Source organism: Monodelphis domestica, chromosome 1 (assembly GCF_027887165.1).
Source record: "Monodelphis domestica isolate mMonDom1 chromosome 1, mMonDom1.pri, whole genome shotgun sequence".
In the NCBI taxonomy this organism is placed as follows: domain Eukaryota; kingdom Metazoa; phylum Chordata; class Mammalia; order Didelphimorphia; family Didelphidae; genus Monodelphis; species Monodelphis domestica.
In genome coordinates this window covers 460,762,391-460,776,181 of record NC_077227.1, presented here as the reverse complement: position 1 = coordinate 460,776,181, position 13,791 = coordinate 460,762,391, and the positions used below count along the sequence as shown (strand labels likewise).

Here is a 13,791-nt window from a genome sequence, read left to right as displayed (position 1 = left end):
TAATCCTGCCTGGTATTCTTAGCATTCTAATACCATGTCTTTCTTAAAAGTGGTGAACATCAGCAATGTTTCCCATTCAGCTCAGAGTTTTTCCAGCTAGATTTACTAGTGTTTGGTGTTTTATTCCATCATCTCCATTCTCCTGCAAGGAGGAAGAAGGATTCAGTGGAAAGTCACCCAACCTGGGTAGATGACACGAGAATTGATGCAGATGACATTGTGGAAAAGATCATGCAGAGCCAAGACTTTACAGATGTCAGCAACAATGAGGGTGAGTTACCCTGAGGGGAGTTTGCCCTTCACCTGACTTCCATCCTTCTACCAAGCTTGAGCTCCAGTGCTGGCTGTGAGTGGGATTTGAGGTATGAGTAACAGCTGCTCCTGGTTGCCCAACAGAACCCCTAGGAAAGCCCAACCACCTTCTCCTCTTGGTTGGGATGGGATGGGAGATCTCAGTGGATTGAATGGGAATAGGTGGGTAGGTGAGTGGAATGGGATGGATGGGCAGATGGGGATGAGTTGGATGGGATGGATGGGAAAGTAGGTAGATAGGATGGGATGGATAGGCAGGCTCTCTCTGGAGCCCATCTTGCCTATGAGGCTTCTAATCCTGGTCTGTCCTTTCTCCCACAGACAGTAACCTGAGGTTGTTTGTGAGCAGGGATGGCACCACCACCTTGAGTGGCATTCAGCTGGCAAACAGGTACAGTGTTTCCTTATTCACCCAAGCTGTGTGCCTGGCACCAACAAATTAGGCAGGCTCTTGATAATTATCCTTCACTGGGAAGAAGAGTGAGTTAATGGATGGGATGAAAGGGAATATTGCCAGTGAATTTGACCAATTACAAGGGTAGGAACCAGGGTATGGGAGGAGTCCCCAGAATAGACCTCTAAGATTTCCTTTCTTAATGGTGTAAGGAAAATTCTGGCAGAATGGATCATGTTTAGGCACACAGAAGTAGCGGTTTTGCATTTATGTCTCCAAATAAACAAAATATTTCCATATAATAAATACAGTGTGTTGAGTGAAAAGAAAAATAATTTTAGAGTCCAGAAGACCTGGCTTTAATCTTGACTCTATCATGACCATTCTGGTCTTGGATGAGTCATTTTCCCCTCTCAGGGCTCAGTTTCCTCTGAGCATTGGACTAGATGGTCTCTCCAGGTCCCTTTCTAGTCCTAGGTCTGGTGAGGCTGTTGGGAAGATTTGACTAATGTTCCTGAGGAGGACTTTGTCTTCCTCTGTTGGTCAAAAGCTGGAACTACAATGTTCTGAATTGACCTGGGCCCTTGGAAGCAAGACTAGAGAATCAAGCTTTTTCCTAACTCACATTTCTATAGACTTTAAAGCTTCAGCAAAGGGCATTCATTCTTCATAAAAACCCAGAGGCCAAGTAGTACAAGTATTGGGGCCCCATTTTATGGATGGAGATGCAAATCCACCACAGTAGACTTAACCTGGGCCAGTGTAGAAACTGGTTTCAAATCCAGAGGTCTTTCCACAGTGCTGTACCTGCCTCCCAAGCTGTAGATAGCATTTTTTTTTTAGTTCAACCCCCTAATTTTTACAAGTGGGGAAATTGAGGCTCAGAGGAAAAGAAAAGGCTTAGAGTAAATTGTTGGTAGAGCCAGGACTAGAATTCTGCTAACATTTATGAAACCCCCAAATCTTATAAGGCCCAGTTGCCAGGTACTGGGGATTCAAAGACCATCCCTTCCTCAATCATCATGTCTCATTTATGACTGTCAAAATCAGGCTCTGTGTGCCCCACTCCCCTTTAGCCTCCAGCTTCTCCTGGATGTTCCTGGCACAACCTTGGGATCTGATGAGCTTCTAAACAGTTTTTCTCTCCTCCACCTTCCTCCTACAGAGTCTCCTCTGGAGTTTTTGAGCCTGTAGTGATTGAAAGCCACTGACCAGCATGATCTGGAAAGCAGAAATTGCCCTGCCCTTGGGCATTCTGTCCGGAGTCATTCCAGAAGGTTCCTTCATTTTCTGCGGACCCACCTCTCATCTCTACTTCCTGTCCACTCTCTTGTCTGATTTTTGCACTCCGGACCAGTCCTGAGACTGGGCTGCCCCAAGCTGGCATTGGGCCCCCTCCTCATCATCTATCTCTCCTCCATCCTCTTCCCCAGACCTGACCCATCCATCTCGTCATTTGATATTCTTGAGGGTATTTCCCAGGACTCTTGTTGCGGTCTGATTGTACCACTGTGAATATTCTCCAAACCACTAAAGAGCAGACATCCAGGCAGGAAGAAGAGCCCCAAGGCAGCCTGGCCTAGCCTTGTACACTCCAGAGCATCCCATGAACAGATCCTTCCTCTTTATAGGAAACTGTTGGCCCGAGTGCCAATTCAGAAGGCAAAAGGAAGAGGTAGAGTCTGGTGAGGGAAGTAATTCCTACTGTAGGACTATAGGCCCACTGATGGGCAGGGTTGTGGCCTCTTAAGATGGTGGATGTGGGCAAGCACCCTTCCCTAAAAGCTGGAGAAAAGGACTTGTGTTTGGTCCAGCCTGCCTGTTTGTCCTGTCCTGCACTGCTGGTGCTTCTGACTACTTCTCTGGAGTTGGGAGTGTGGAGGGCGAGGGTCCACCTGCCCCATATTCCTCCCCACCCTGGAAATTGTATGGACTGGCCATCCTGGAGTCATCTCTGATTCCTGCCACTAACAACACTCCAGGAAAGAAGAGACTTGGAGAAACTGGAGACACATCCTAGAGCTGGCTGCCAGACTTTCTTGCTCTTAATTCTGTGTGGTTCTGAGCTAGACTGTGACTTCCCCCTACAGCTCCCTCTCTCCCTTCTGCTCAATACCTTGCTCATCTTTTTAGAGCTTTGAACCCTGACTTCCTGCTTGTAGGAGGTCGGGGCCCTTCAGGTAGACCTGCTAGGTGGCCTTTGGTAGACCTGCCTTTCCCATCCCTAGCTTGTCCTGGCCTGTGCCACATACTTTCAGCTTATAAGCTATCCCTTTCTGATACCTCCCTCTTCCCTTTTGAATTTGCCTGCCTCTGTTTCTCAGAGGCTCTCTGCACTTTGCACATATTTCCCTAGCAGAGCCTTGGGGGGTTGGTGGTTGGTCTGCCCTCTCCCCACCCCAACAATGCGCACATATCCTTCTGCCAGCCCCCTCTTCCTCCATCGTCTCCCCTTTATGAAACCTATGCTTCTGCCTGCTGGCCAGGTTGACCAAGTATCACTGGCCCATCAAGCCCCTCCAGTCTCCTCATTTGTCCAGAATTGGGGAGACCACTTAAGACAAAGGAGAGCAGACTGCTGGGGTAGTGACTTTCAGCCCCGAACTCCCCTTATTGGGGTAGGAAGCCACCTACTTTGACTTTGTGTCAGCCCTCCTGGGTAGGCCTGTGACAGGTTCACATCCCCAGTTGGGTGAAGTTCAGGGCCTCTTTCCCATCCTACTCTGTAGCCCCTGATGTACTCTCTGCTTGGGGCTGGGTCTTAGGCAGTTGATGCAACAGAGAAATTAAGGAAAAAAACCATACCAAGTGGAGGAGGAAGGAAGAGAGGAGTGTCCATACGAGCACCAGGAGGCCGGAGTTATTGGAGGAAGGACTTATGTCTCTTCCTACAGGAACAGGAGAAAAGAGCTTGTCTCCTTTCAGCAAGGTCAGCCTGGTGGACCATAGGGCCTTTATACTCCCCAAAAGTAACTCCACCTGCTCAGCCTCAGTTGGTGAGTTGGAAGGGGATGCCTTCCCCCAGCCTCCAGGGGAATGGGTAGGAGAAGGGGTGCTTTTTCAATTACAGGCTGGAGCTGTGCTCCCAGCAGGACATCCCCCTCATTAGCCCATGCTCCTGGTGTCCTGGGTGTCACCTCCTACCACTGCCAAAGCTTCTGTTCTTAGCACTTTTTCTCCCCACGGCAAAAGCCCAGGCCAGAAGATAGAGCCTGTGGCCTCCTCACTCAAACCACTGGTTTAACTTTTTTTTTTATTTCAGTTGCCAAGTTGTAATTTTTAATAAACCCAGCAGGCTGGTGTTTGGTTTTTGGGAAGGGTGGGAAGGTTTTTTGTTTTTTTTAAGTTGATAATGTTGGTTTTTTTGCTATTTTATTCCCCAAAAGAGAGAGATCATTTTCCTAGTTTCCTTCTCTTCTTTGCCCTACCGCTCCCCAGGGGAGCTGTCTGGTCAGGACCAGGCATGCAGAGAGCTGGCCCTCTCTCTTAGATAGGGAATGTGGGCAGAACAATTTTTCTCAGCAGTGGGAATAGAGCTGGGCTCTAGTCTCCACCCTACCCTCCTCTGGTCCCAGGAGGACTCAGTTGCCCTTTCTGTCCTAATCCTTATCTCTGGAACCCTGCTGGGGTGGGGATGGGGGTTGGTTCCAGATTGATTCCTTTCGTTTTTCTTTTTTTCTTTTTTTTTTTTACTAACATTTTAAACACTTATCAGACCTTTCCTGCCACGTCAGGACTGAAAGTTGTTAAAGAATTGTCCTAGGTTCAGAAAAGCCCCAGACCCCGAGGGAGCTCTCTCTTTCCCCTCCTCTTGTGAATGACTAGCACTTTAACTGGGAGCCAACACTGGGGGGGGGGGGTCCCTACCCTCCCTACATTCCTTTCTTCTTTCAACAGTTTGGTCTGACTAAGGTCTTAACACACACAAACTTGATCAAGGAGGAGGGATTTGTGATATTTTAATGTTTTGTTTTGATGAGTGTGCAGCTGGCCTCCACACTCCACTGGGAAAGCCCGGGGGTCCAGTGAGATGGGGGCACCATGCCAATCCCCTTGGGAGAGTGCCCTTAAGCCTGGTGGAGATGCCTATCATCTACACCTGCCTCTCCTACCTCTACCTCTCTCAATTGGCAGCTTCAGGACTGGGCCCAAATTCAACTGCTCTCTTTTCTTCCTTCCCATTCTCCAGTCATCTAGCAGGGTTATTGCTGTTTTCTTAGGAGCAGCAAGAATAGATGGGAGTCCAGGATAGGAAAGGAACCTTCAATTGGACCTATTTAGCTGACGATTCTGCCGGGAGCAGTAAGCCCAAAGGCCAGAGAAGAAAAAACAGCAAAATGAAAGGTTTCAGACCAGAGAGAACCTGAGGGAATTTTAGGTAGTTAGAGACAGAAAATTAGATGAAAACTGCACTGGTCCTTTTAAAATTTTTAGTAAAATAATCCCTTCCTCACCCCCATCTCCTCTTAAGGGTAGTATCCTTTCTGATACCTGGACTTCAGTGGTTCTAACTAGTGCTGTCAAAGCTTTAGATTCAAATTCTATATAGAGAGATTATATTAGAGATATTTTTGGAAAGGGGATAGGTCTATGCAAAACAGTTTGGAAATCTGTGAGAGTTTTATCTTTTTTTACTCAGAGATCTATCTAAAAAAGAATAAAGTTCTAGGTCCTCACCCCACCCCCACTCCCTTTCAATCATTAGTCCCATCCCATGAGTAACTTATGGGGCAGGTGTCTAGTTGGGTTTGGGTGATTCTCAGCTTTCTCTGATGGAATGGTCTCCATCACTTTTAAATGGGTGGGAGGAGGGAGGGAGAAAGACAGGAGCTCAATTCTTTTCCCTCTTTTCCCTCCTCCCTTTATGGAGTATCTTTGCCATCTTTGATTCAACTGACGGTATTTGTATTTCTGTATATTGTTCCTATCATAGAAGACTACAGTGTAAGGGGAAATCAGTCTTTTGTCAAATTGGCATTATGATTTGGGGCCAATTAAAAGTTATGGGTTTTGTTTTGGGGGTCTTTGGTGTGCTGTTATTATGTCTACCATGTGTATTTGTCCAGGGAATGCCAAAGATACTCAATAACATTGGCCTTTGGCTGATGTGGGTTTCTTTCCAGTGTGAATTTTGAACCCCAGCCCATGGGAGAGGCTAGGGTGATTTGGCCATTCTGGAATGACCGACGGAAGACTAGTGCCCTTCACCATCCAGGCTTCATTTCTAGGCCTGGGACAGAGCTAGTCCTGCTGTCTAGGTGTCTATAGAGGGAAATGAATGTTCAGGTACAATTTGGACTACATAACCAGTGAGGTCCCTTCCTATTTTGTGACAAGCCCTCCATGAGGTTTTATCCCCTTGGACCCACAACATCAGGGAATCTGGCTTCTGAACCATCGATTTCCCATCTTGTGTACCAGGAATGTGGGTACTGATCAATAGGTTTATTCTGGCTTTTTCCCTCATGTGCCATTGGTGTTCGAGTTGGTCTCATGTAAGAACTGGTCAGGGTCTAGAAGAAACCACCAAAGAGCATCATCAGGGCCTTCTCCCTGCCTTACACAGGAACTTAGAGATGTTTAAGAACCCTCCGATGTCAATAAATATCAGTCATTTAAGGTTGGTCGCTTTTCCTCCTTTACTCTAAGTGTGAGACTGGCTCTGCACCCCCTTTCTCAGCTCAGTGGTTTGTGCCTCATCTGCCCTCCTAGTAGCATTCCTTAGCATTTTCATTCCCCTCCCCTCATGCTTCCTTGCTTCTCTTCCTCTTGTTTCTAGGTAGCTGGATTCTAGGCAGGCCTGGAGGATATTCCTTATATCCATGGGAGAAAGGATGTCCCCTAGGTCCTCTTGTCTGACCCCAAGGAAGAGGGAGATTTGTCCAACATGGCCCCAGAGGCCGTCTGTCTTCTGACAGTGCCAAGAACCAGGGAGCCTGGCACTAGGTGGGTTGGGTGGGACCAGACAGTCAGAAGGCTGAAGGAGGCCCTGAGATTTCAGAATTTGGAGGAAAAGCTAAGACCACCCAAGCAAAGTTTAATAAGATGATTGCCCGAGTTACCCTTCCAGATAAAACTGTCCTGGTCAGCAGTGTGCCACAGTATGGCCAGCTGACCCTAATTAGCACTCTTTCCCCCTCCCCCCAGCCCAATTCTCTTAGCGAGGGACAACCATTAAAGCCCCCTCCCATCAGGGGAACATAACGGGAATTCCAAAGGTTTCCCAGGCTTCTTCCCGCTGCCACAGTCTACAGAGCTGGCTCTTTGCATAGAAGTGAAGACCTGGGCCAGGAGCGGCTCAGCTGAGATCTGAAGACAATAAGGGGAATATTCTCTTTGTCTTCCATCGACTTCCCAAGACAGCAGGAACAGGGGCTGCACCGCATCTTATCCTGAGGAATGAGCAGGCTTCCTTGATTGGTGTGGACGCCACATGGTCCACAAACACCTGCAAACACACAGGAGAGGAGGATTATTTCCTCAGCCTTCCCATCTTCCCTCTCCCCCTGGAAGCTCCCAGTCTGAAGAGTCCTAAGAATTACCCCAGAGAAGGTAGATGCCCAGCGTCACAAAGAAAGAGATGGCAATGAGGGTGCCAGGTTCTGGGCTCCAGAGTCCGCAATGGTCTGGGCAGGCACAGGGAGTCTGGATGAAGATCTCCAGGTGGGTGGGCAGGAGAGACACTCTGGCCAGGGTCCTCCCTGAGCTGCAGTTAAAATGGACCAGAGTGGTCAGGGGGCTGCTAGGCCAGGCTGGAAAAGAAAAAGGTTGAGATGGGGAAGGGGAAGCCTGAGGCTCCAGCCTTCTAAGTACCCTTATTCTTTAGCCCCTCAATCTCCTAAGCTCTGTAGACCTCTCAATAATCACCCCACACTGCTTATATGCATAGATATATGGATAAAAAAAATTTAAAATTTCACCCATATGACTGACCCCTAACAATAGCTAGAATTTCTACTTGTGTTTTGTTTGTAAAACATGAATATATCATTTTTTGTCCTCAAAAATGATAGGTGTTATCCCCATTTCCATATAGGGAAAAGTGAGTTGGACAATGACTTGTCCAGGGTCACACAATTGGTGTCCAAGGCTGGATTTGATCTCTTTGACTCCAGGGCCAATGCTTTATCCACTACCCATGTTGGCAAAGCCTTCAGGAGGACAATGTTCACATGCCTCACCCCTCTGCCCAGCAGTCCAATGTGATCACTTCCTCCCTCTGCTCTCTGGAGTAATGGGGGAGGCTCACAGACAGCTTGAAGATGCACTTTGGGCACTCGATCTCTAAAAGGTTTGCCAATGCTATGCCATTTAGCTGGTTCCTCGGTTCCCAGTTCATTATCTCCTCTTTCTGAATAAAAGATTCTCAAGTCCAGACAACCTCTATAAAACCACCCTTAAGCCCAGAAATAACAATCTTGGGCTTCTACTGGCCCCTGAAATATGCGTCTACCATCTCTACTGCCAAATCAGGTTTTCAGAAAAGACCCTTGGCAGGCCTACAGTAAGCATTGGCTATATGCTTTTTCATTCATTCTTAGATGTATTTCCCAAATCCTCTTTTCAGGCTTCCTACCCCCCCTCCCCCCATGGAACCAGATAATGCTAGGATCAAAAGCTTATCTAACCTAGTTTTACCTGTGCGCCCCCCCCCCCCCCCCATTAAATAATTGTGGAGATGATGGCTTAAAGAGAGAAGAATTATGGTTGCTATGTGCTGATTACTGCTAAATATTTTTACAAATGCTGTCTTGTTTGATCCTCACAACCCTGAAAGCTAGGGGCTATTTTCTCCATTTTGCAGATGGGGAAAATTGAGGCAAGAATTTTTTTTTTAAGTGACTTGGCCAGAATTACATTGCTAATAAAATGTCTGGGGCCAAATTTGAACTCAGGTCTTCCTGAGCAAGCCTGGTGTTCTATTCACTTCAACACCTAGCTGCTTAGAGAGAGAAGGTAAGAGACTTGTCCTGGGTCCCACAATGACATAGCCAAACCTATAATTTAATAGCTCACATTTATATGGCACTTTATAGTTAAAGTTAGAGATTGGGCAGCTAGGTTGCTCAGTGCCTGGAGTCAGGAAGACTCATCTGACCTCAGACACTTACTTTGTGACCCTGGGCAAGTCACTAAACTCTATTGGCCTCAGTTTCTTCATCTGTCAAACGAGAAAGGAGAAGAAAATGACAAACCTTTCCAGTATCTTTGCCAAGAAAACCCCAAATGGAGTCACTGCCCAATGGAGCTGTACACAACTGAAATGACGCAACGACAAAAGTTTAAAACTCTTCACAACAACTCTATGAGGCAGAAAATGCCAATATAATTCGCATTTTGCAGAGGGAAAGGAGGAAAAAATAAGGTTCAGAAATGGTTCAGTAATTTGTGGGTCCTTTACCTCCTAGTTCAGGGTTTTCCCCACTTACCCCCTCACTCCTTACCAGGATATGTGACAGTCAAGACCTCAGTACTGTTGTTATACCGAAATTCACTCTTCTGGTGCCTGCCATAGGCAACATGGTGCAGATCCCCTGAGTCAGCCTGCCTGGAGGGGGAAGTCAGAAACATTGCTTTAGAAAATAGAGTATCCTTTTGCCATGGATGGGGAAACTGAGGCACAGAGAGGCATCAGGTTTGGTGAAAGTGACTGGCAAACTTTTGGGAAGTCTTCTATGCCCCCTTTTCAATATGAAAGGAAATAAAGTCTTGAGTCTGTCATGCATATAGACAGAAGAAATAAAAGGAAGGCTTTTTTTTTTTTCATAAAGAAAAGAATGAGAAATGTTTCTCCAAGAGCTCTTGTAGGAAAAAGCTTAATAACCACATTGAAAATTCAATCAGCATGTTCCCTAGACCCCCTTGATAAGCTTCTTCTAGCTCAAGTTGGGAACTCCTGCTGTAGAGGATAAAGGGGAAGTCATTTCTCCCATCTCTTGGGGGAAGAGGGGCCTGGGGCAGGATTGGAACTCGGGTCTTCCTGACTCCAAGTACAGCCAATCCCACTTCATTTTTATGAGATGAGAAAACTAAGGCTTAAGGCCAGATGAAGACCACCTAGGAAGAACCTTAGCAGAAGCGGGCCTGGAACTTTCCATTTCACGGCACCATGACTGCACCAGGATGTCTACCTGCAATGGGGAGGGATGGGGGGAAGGATGGAGCTCTCACCTAAGGGTCACACAGGTGGCCACCTGTAGACAGTCAGTGGCGGTCAGGTTGGCAGGTTCGCTGAAAGGCTGGCAGGGGCTGAATCGAACGGAGCCCTCTGGCTCCTGGTCTGGGGGCAGGGGGATGGTCAGGGGTCCCATGGCAGCCAGGTTGATCACCCCATGACTCCCCTGCAAGAGGCACAGGCACGGGTGAATCAGGACGCAGCCCATGTCCTGGGATAGAGTCCCCAGCCCCCGGGGCCAGAAACTCAGCAGAAGCTGCAGCAGGGGCCCCCAGTACTTCATCCTGAACAGGGACCTTGAGAAACTGCCAGACTGCTGCCACCCAGGTGAGAAATAGCACATGTGGCGGAGCCAATCCTGCGGCAGGAGATTGGGGTGGGGAGGGGAGTAGCAGGAGCCTTGAAGAGGGTGGGGTTGGAATGCCCTGGCCTTTTTCTCATTCCCAACCCTACCCATTCTTCCAGACCCTCCTCATCCTCCTTGTCCCTTCCCCCCATCCCCAATCCTCCTTGTCCCCTTTCTCCTTCCCCCTCCTCCTCCTCCTCCTTTCCTGGTCCTCTCTCTCTCCTTCCCTTCTTCCTCCTTGTCCCCCTCCTCCTTCCCCTCTTCCTTTTCCTCCTTGGCCGCCTCCTCCTGTATTTTCTCCTCTTCTCCTTCCCTCTCCCCCTTCTCTTCTTCATTGTTCTCCTCCTCCTTCCCATCCTCTCTAACCTCCCCCTCCTCCATCACTCCAGGCCCCCGGCCATCTCTTCCTTTTCTGAAATCCTCCTGATGATTTGGGGGGCCTTTCCTTGAACACTGGCCTCTAGATTCAGGGGTTGGTCCTTGTCCCTTCTCTGCTCAAACTTTGCCCATGGAGGCAGCTAGACAGAACATTGTCCTAGTCCACCAGGCCTGGAATCAGGAGGTCCTGAGTTCAAATATGGCCTCAGACACTTCCCAGCTGGGTGCCTCTGGGCAAGTCTTACTCCCAGTTGCCTAGCCTCGAATTGGCATATCAGGTGTGCAGAGGCAGCCCTCGGGGAGCTGCTCTGTTTCCCTCTTTCCAGCACCAGAGGACATTTTTTTCAGGCCCTGCCCCTCTGTCCAGTGGCCCAAAGCAGGCACTTTCTCCCTCAGCTCTCTCAGGTAATGGGGGAGGGGGAGGGCACCCAGGCAGCTTGAATCTGCCCTCTGGGCACTCACTGCCCTGGCTAGTCCTTGTCACTCTTCTGACTTGGAACTGATACAAACCAGAAGGTAAGGGCTTAAAAAAAAAGTTGCCAGTGGCATCCCCTTGCCTCAAGGATAAAACACAAACTCTCCGTTAATGCTGGAGCTCCTTTGAACCGGCTCCTAATGGTTCCATTTTCAGTGTGAGCTTTTATACCTTGGAAGTGCAGCAACCCGGGGATGGTTGTTACAGGATAGTGATAAAGAGGCCATGCTAACTATGCAGAATAATCTTGAAAAGGTGTTGATCACACAATTTTTTTCAAGTTGTTATGTTTATCTGCATTCATTGTTTAAAGCCTTCCATGATCCGTGGTTCCAGACAACCTTTCCAATCGTAGTTTGTATTATTGACCTTCACACACTCTCCATTCCAACTAAACTGAATGACTGATTCTTAGTCTTTGCTGGTTTCCTGATTCCAAGCATTTGCACAGGTCATTCTATGTAATAACAGCTGACGTGTAACACACACACACATTTTACCAGATCACCTAATGACTTCTTCAAGAGGCACAGCAAAGGCCTTCCTGGACACAGCCAGGCCCCACGATAGATCTCCAGCACCCACTCTATGCCAGACCCAGTGCTAAAATATCAACAACCTTGGGAGGTTGGTGCCATTACAATTGTCAGCTCAACTGAGGGAAGTTCCACCCAAGAGACAAATGAGACCAGAGAAAGGTGAAACAGCAAGGACTATTTGGAGCAGCAAGGGGGCCCAACCCCAAGAAGATTAGTGAAAGGGGGTGGGGGAGGACTTCAATGCCAGAGAGGTGGCATGGGAGACCCACCTGGGCCTGGGGAGAAATAGAGTCTTATAGATTTGGGGAAGGAAGGGGGTGTAGTTGACAAGGCAACTTGGATTGCCTTTACTGGTTATCTCTGGGGAAGCTACTTGGGTTAACTTCATTGGATGTTCCTGAGGGAGGAAAGGAATCCTGGTCTTTGGGGAGTGGGGTGGCCTGATTCTCAGGCCTGATACTCAGCCATGCAGGACAGGTTGAGGAGCAAAGTCCTGGTGCTCTACCAGGTGTTTGGGGGTGGGGGAGGCTGTTAGTTTCAATAGGTGTTAGGGGAAGGGGGGCTTTCTTGTCCCATGGTCTGTCAATTATCCCTATTTTATAGATGGGGAAACTGAGGTAAACAAGTTAGATGACTTACTCACAATTACACAGTTAGTATAATGTCTGAGACCAGATTTGAACTTCCTGACCCTAAACTCTACCCTCTGAGCTACTTAGCTGCTTCCAAAAGGCCTGGAGCATGCTCTGACCTCAACTTGGGGCTAGGAATTGGACCTGGGATTTCACTGGAAGAGAGCTTTCCCTCAATGCCGTCTCTGCTACTTGTAGTTTCAGGTAGTTACCTAGAGTACTTGAACCTATGTCTTTTTTTAATGAACCCTTAACTTTCAGCTTAGAATCAATACTAAATATTGGTTCTAAGGCAGAAGCACAGTAAGGGCTAGGCAATTTGGATTAAGTGACTTGCCCAGGGTCACACAGCTAGGATGTGTCTGAATCCAGATTTGAACCTAGGACCTCCCGTCTCTAGGCCTGGCTCTCAATCCACTGAGTCACCCAGTTGCCCTCAATCTGTAATATTTTTAAAAACAGAGATCGTGCTGTTTTTCATTTTGTATTCCCAGCATGGAGCACAAGGCTTTTATGTAATAGACACTTAGTAAACTGGAAAAGGATCTTGGGTCAAGAAGTCAGCCTTTAGTATCCTATTTCTGCCCTCAACACAGTACTGGTTTTACTGAAGGCACCAGATAAATGTTTGTAAGTGTTCCCAAGGAGAGGCTAGGGGATGTAGGCCTAGACCTTTGATAGTGAACCTATGGCATGTTATGTCAAAGATGTCACTCAGAGACCTCTCTGTGGGCACATGGGGCTATTCCCTGCAGAGTTGCTTCCTTCCCTCTCTCTGCTGTGCATCCTCACCCCTGTGTGCTTACTTCCATCCTTCTTTTTCTCCTATCCCTCTCTGGGACTAGGGGGTTATAGGAGAGTACTCCTCTTCCAACACCTGAGCCAGCCCTACCCCCTAAAAGATCTCCACTTTCTTCCTTCCCTGTCTGCTGCCAGTCTGGGAGGTGACTGCCCCCCAAAGACTAATTGCGCCCCTCTGCCCCCTGGATTGTAGACAATAGACAAAAGGGGTTGGATGCAGGGGCAGGTCCTGTGGCCATAGGAGGCCACTTCAGCTTGGAGCTGGCCCTGCCCCCAAGCACAGGGGGGGGGCACTGGGTCTCTGAGCCACCTACCCCCTAGCCTTCCCAGCCCATAGAAGCCTTGCAGCAGCACCCCCATTGGGCCAGCCCCACTTCCAACACCATGGGGGCAGGACACTGCACGAAGTTAAGGGTGGAGCACAGGCAAGAAGACTGGGGGGTGGGGCAGGGCACAGCACAGGGTCCCTAAAAGGTTTGCCATCACTAACCTAGACTGTGTAGAGATGGCTTAATGTAATGCTAGAGGAAGCCTCTAGGTGGCACAATGGATAGAGGGCAGGACTTGGAGTCAACAAGACCAGAGTTTGGATATTACCTTGAAATTTACCAGCTAACTCTGTGATCCTGAACAAGTCACTTAACTTCTCTCACAGTCAATTTTCTCACCTGTAAAATGGACAATAATAGCATCTTACCCCAACCTCAATAGGTTAGTTAAGTGGCACAGTAGATAGAAC

The 13,791-nt window shown here is 48.2% G+C and overlaps 1 protein-coding gene across 1 annotated transcript in view; it reads left to right on the top strand.

Moving 5' to 3' along the window:
* The window catches only part of EEIG1 (estrogen-induced osteoclastogenesis regulator 1), a 45,953-nt gene extending 40,231 nt beyond the window's left edge, over positions 1–5,722 (top strand). Inside the window, exons 9-11 of the mRNA XM_056812469.1 lie at positions 150–271; positions 634–703; positions 1,872–5,722. Coding sequence (XP_056668447.1) covers positions 150–271; positions 634–703; positions 1,872–1,917 — 238 coding nt within the window. The 3' untranslated portion in view covers positions 1,918–5,722. The remainder of the gene's footprint in view (positions 1–149; positions 272–633; positions 704–1,871) is intronic.
* Positions 5,723–13,791: the final 8,069 nt, after the last annotated feature.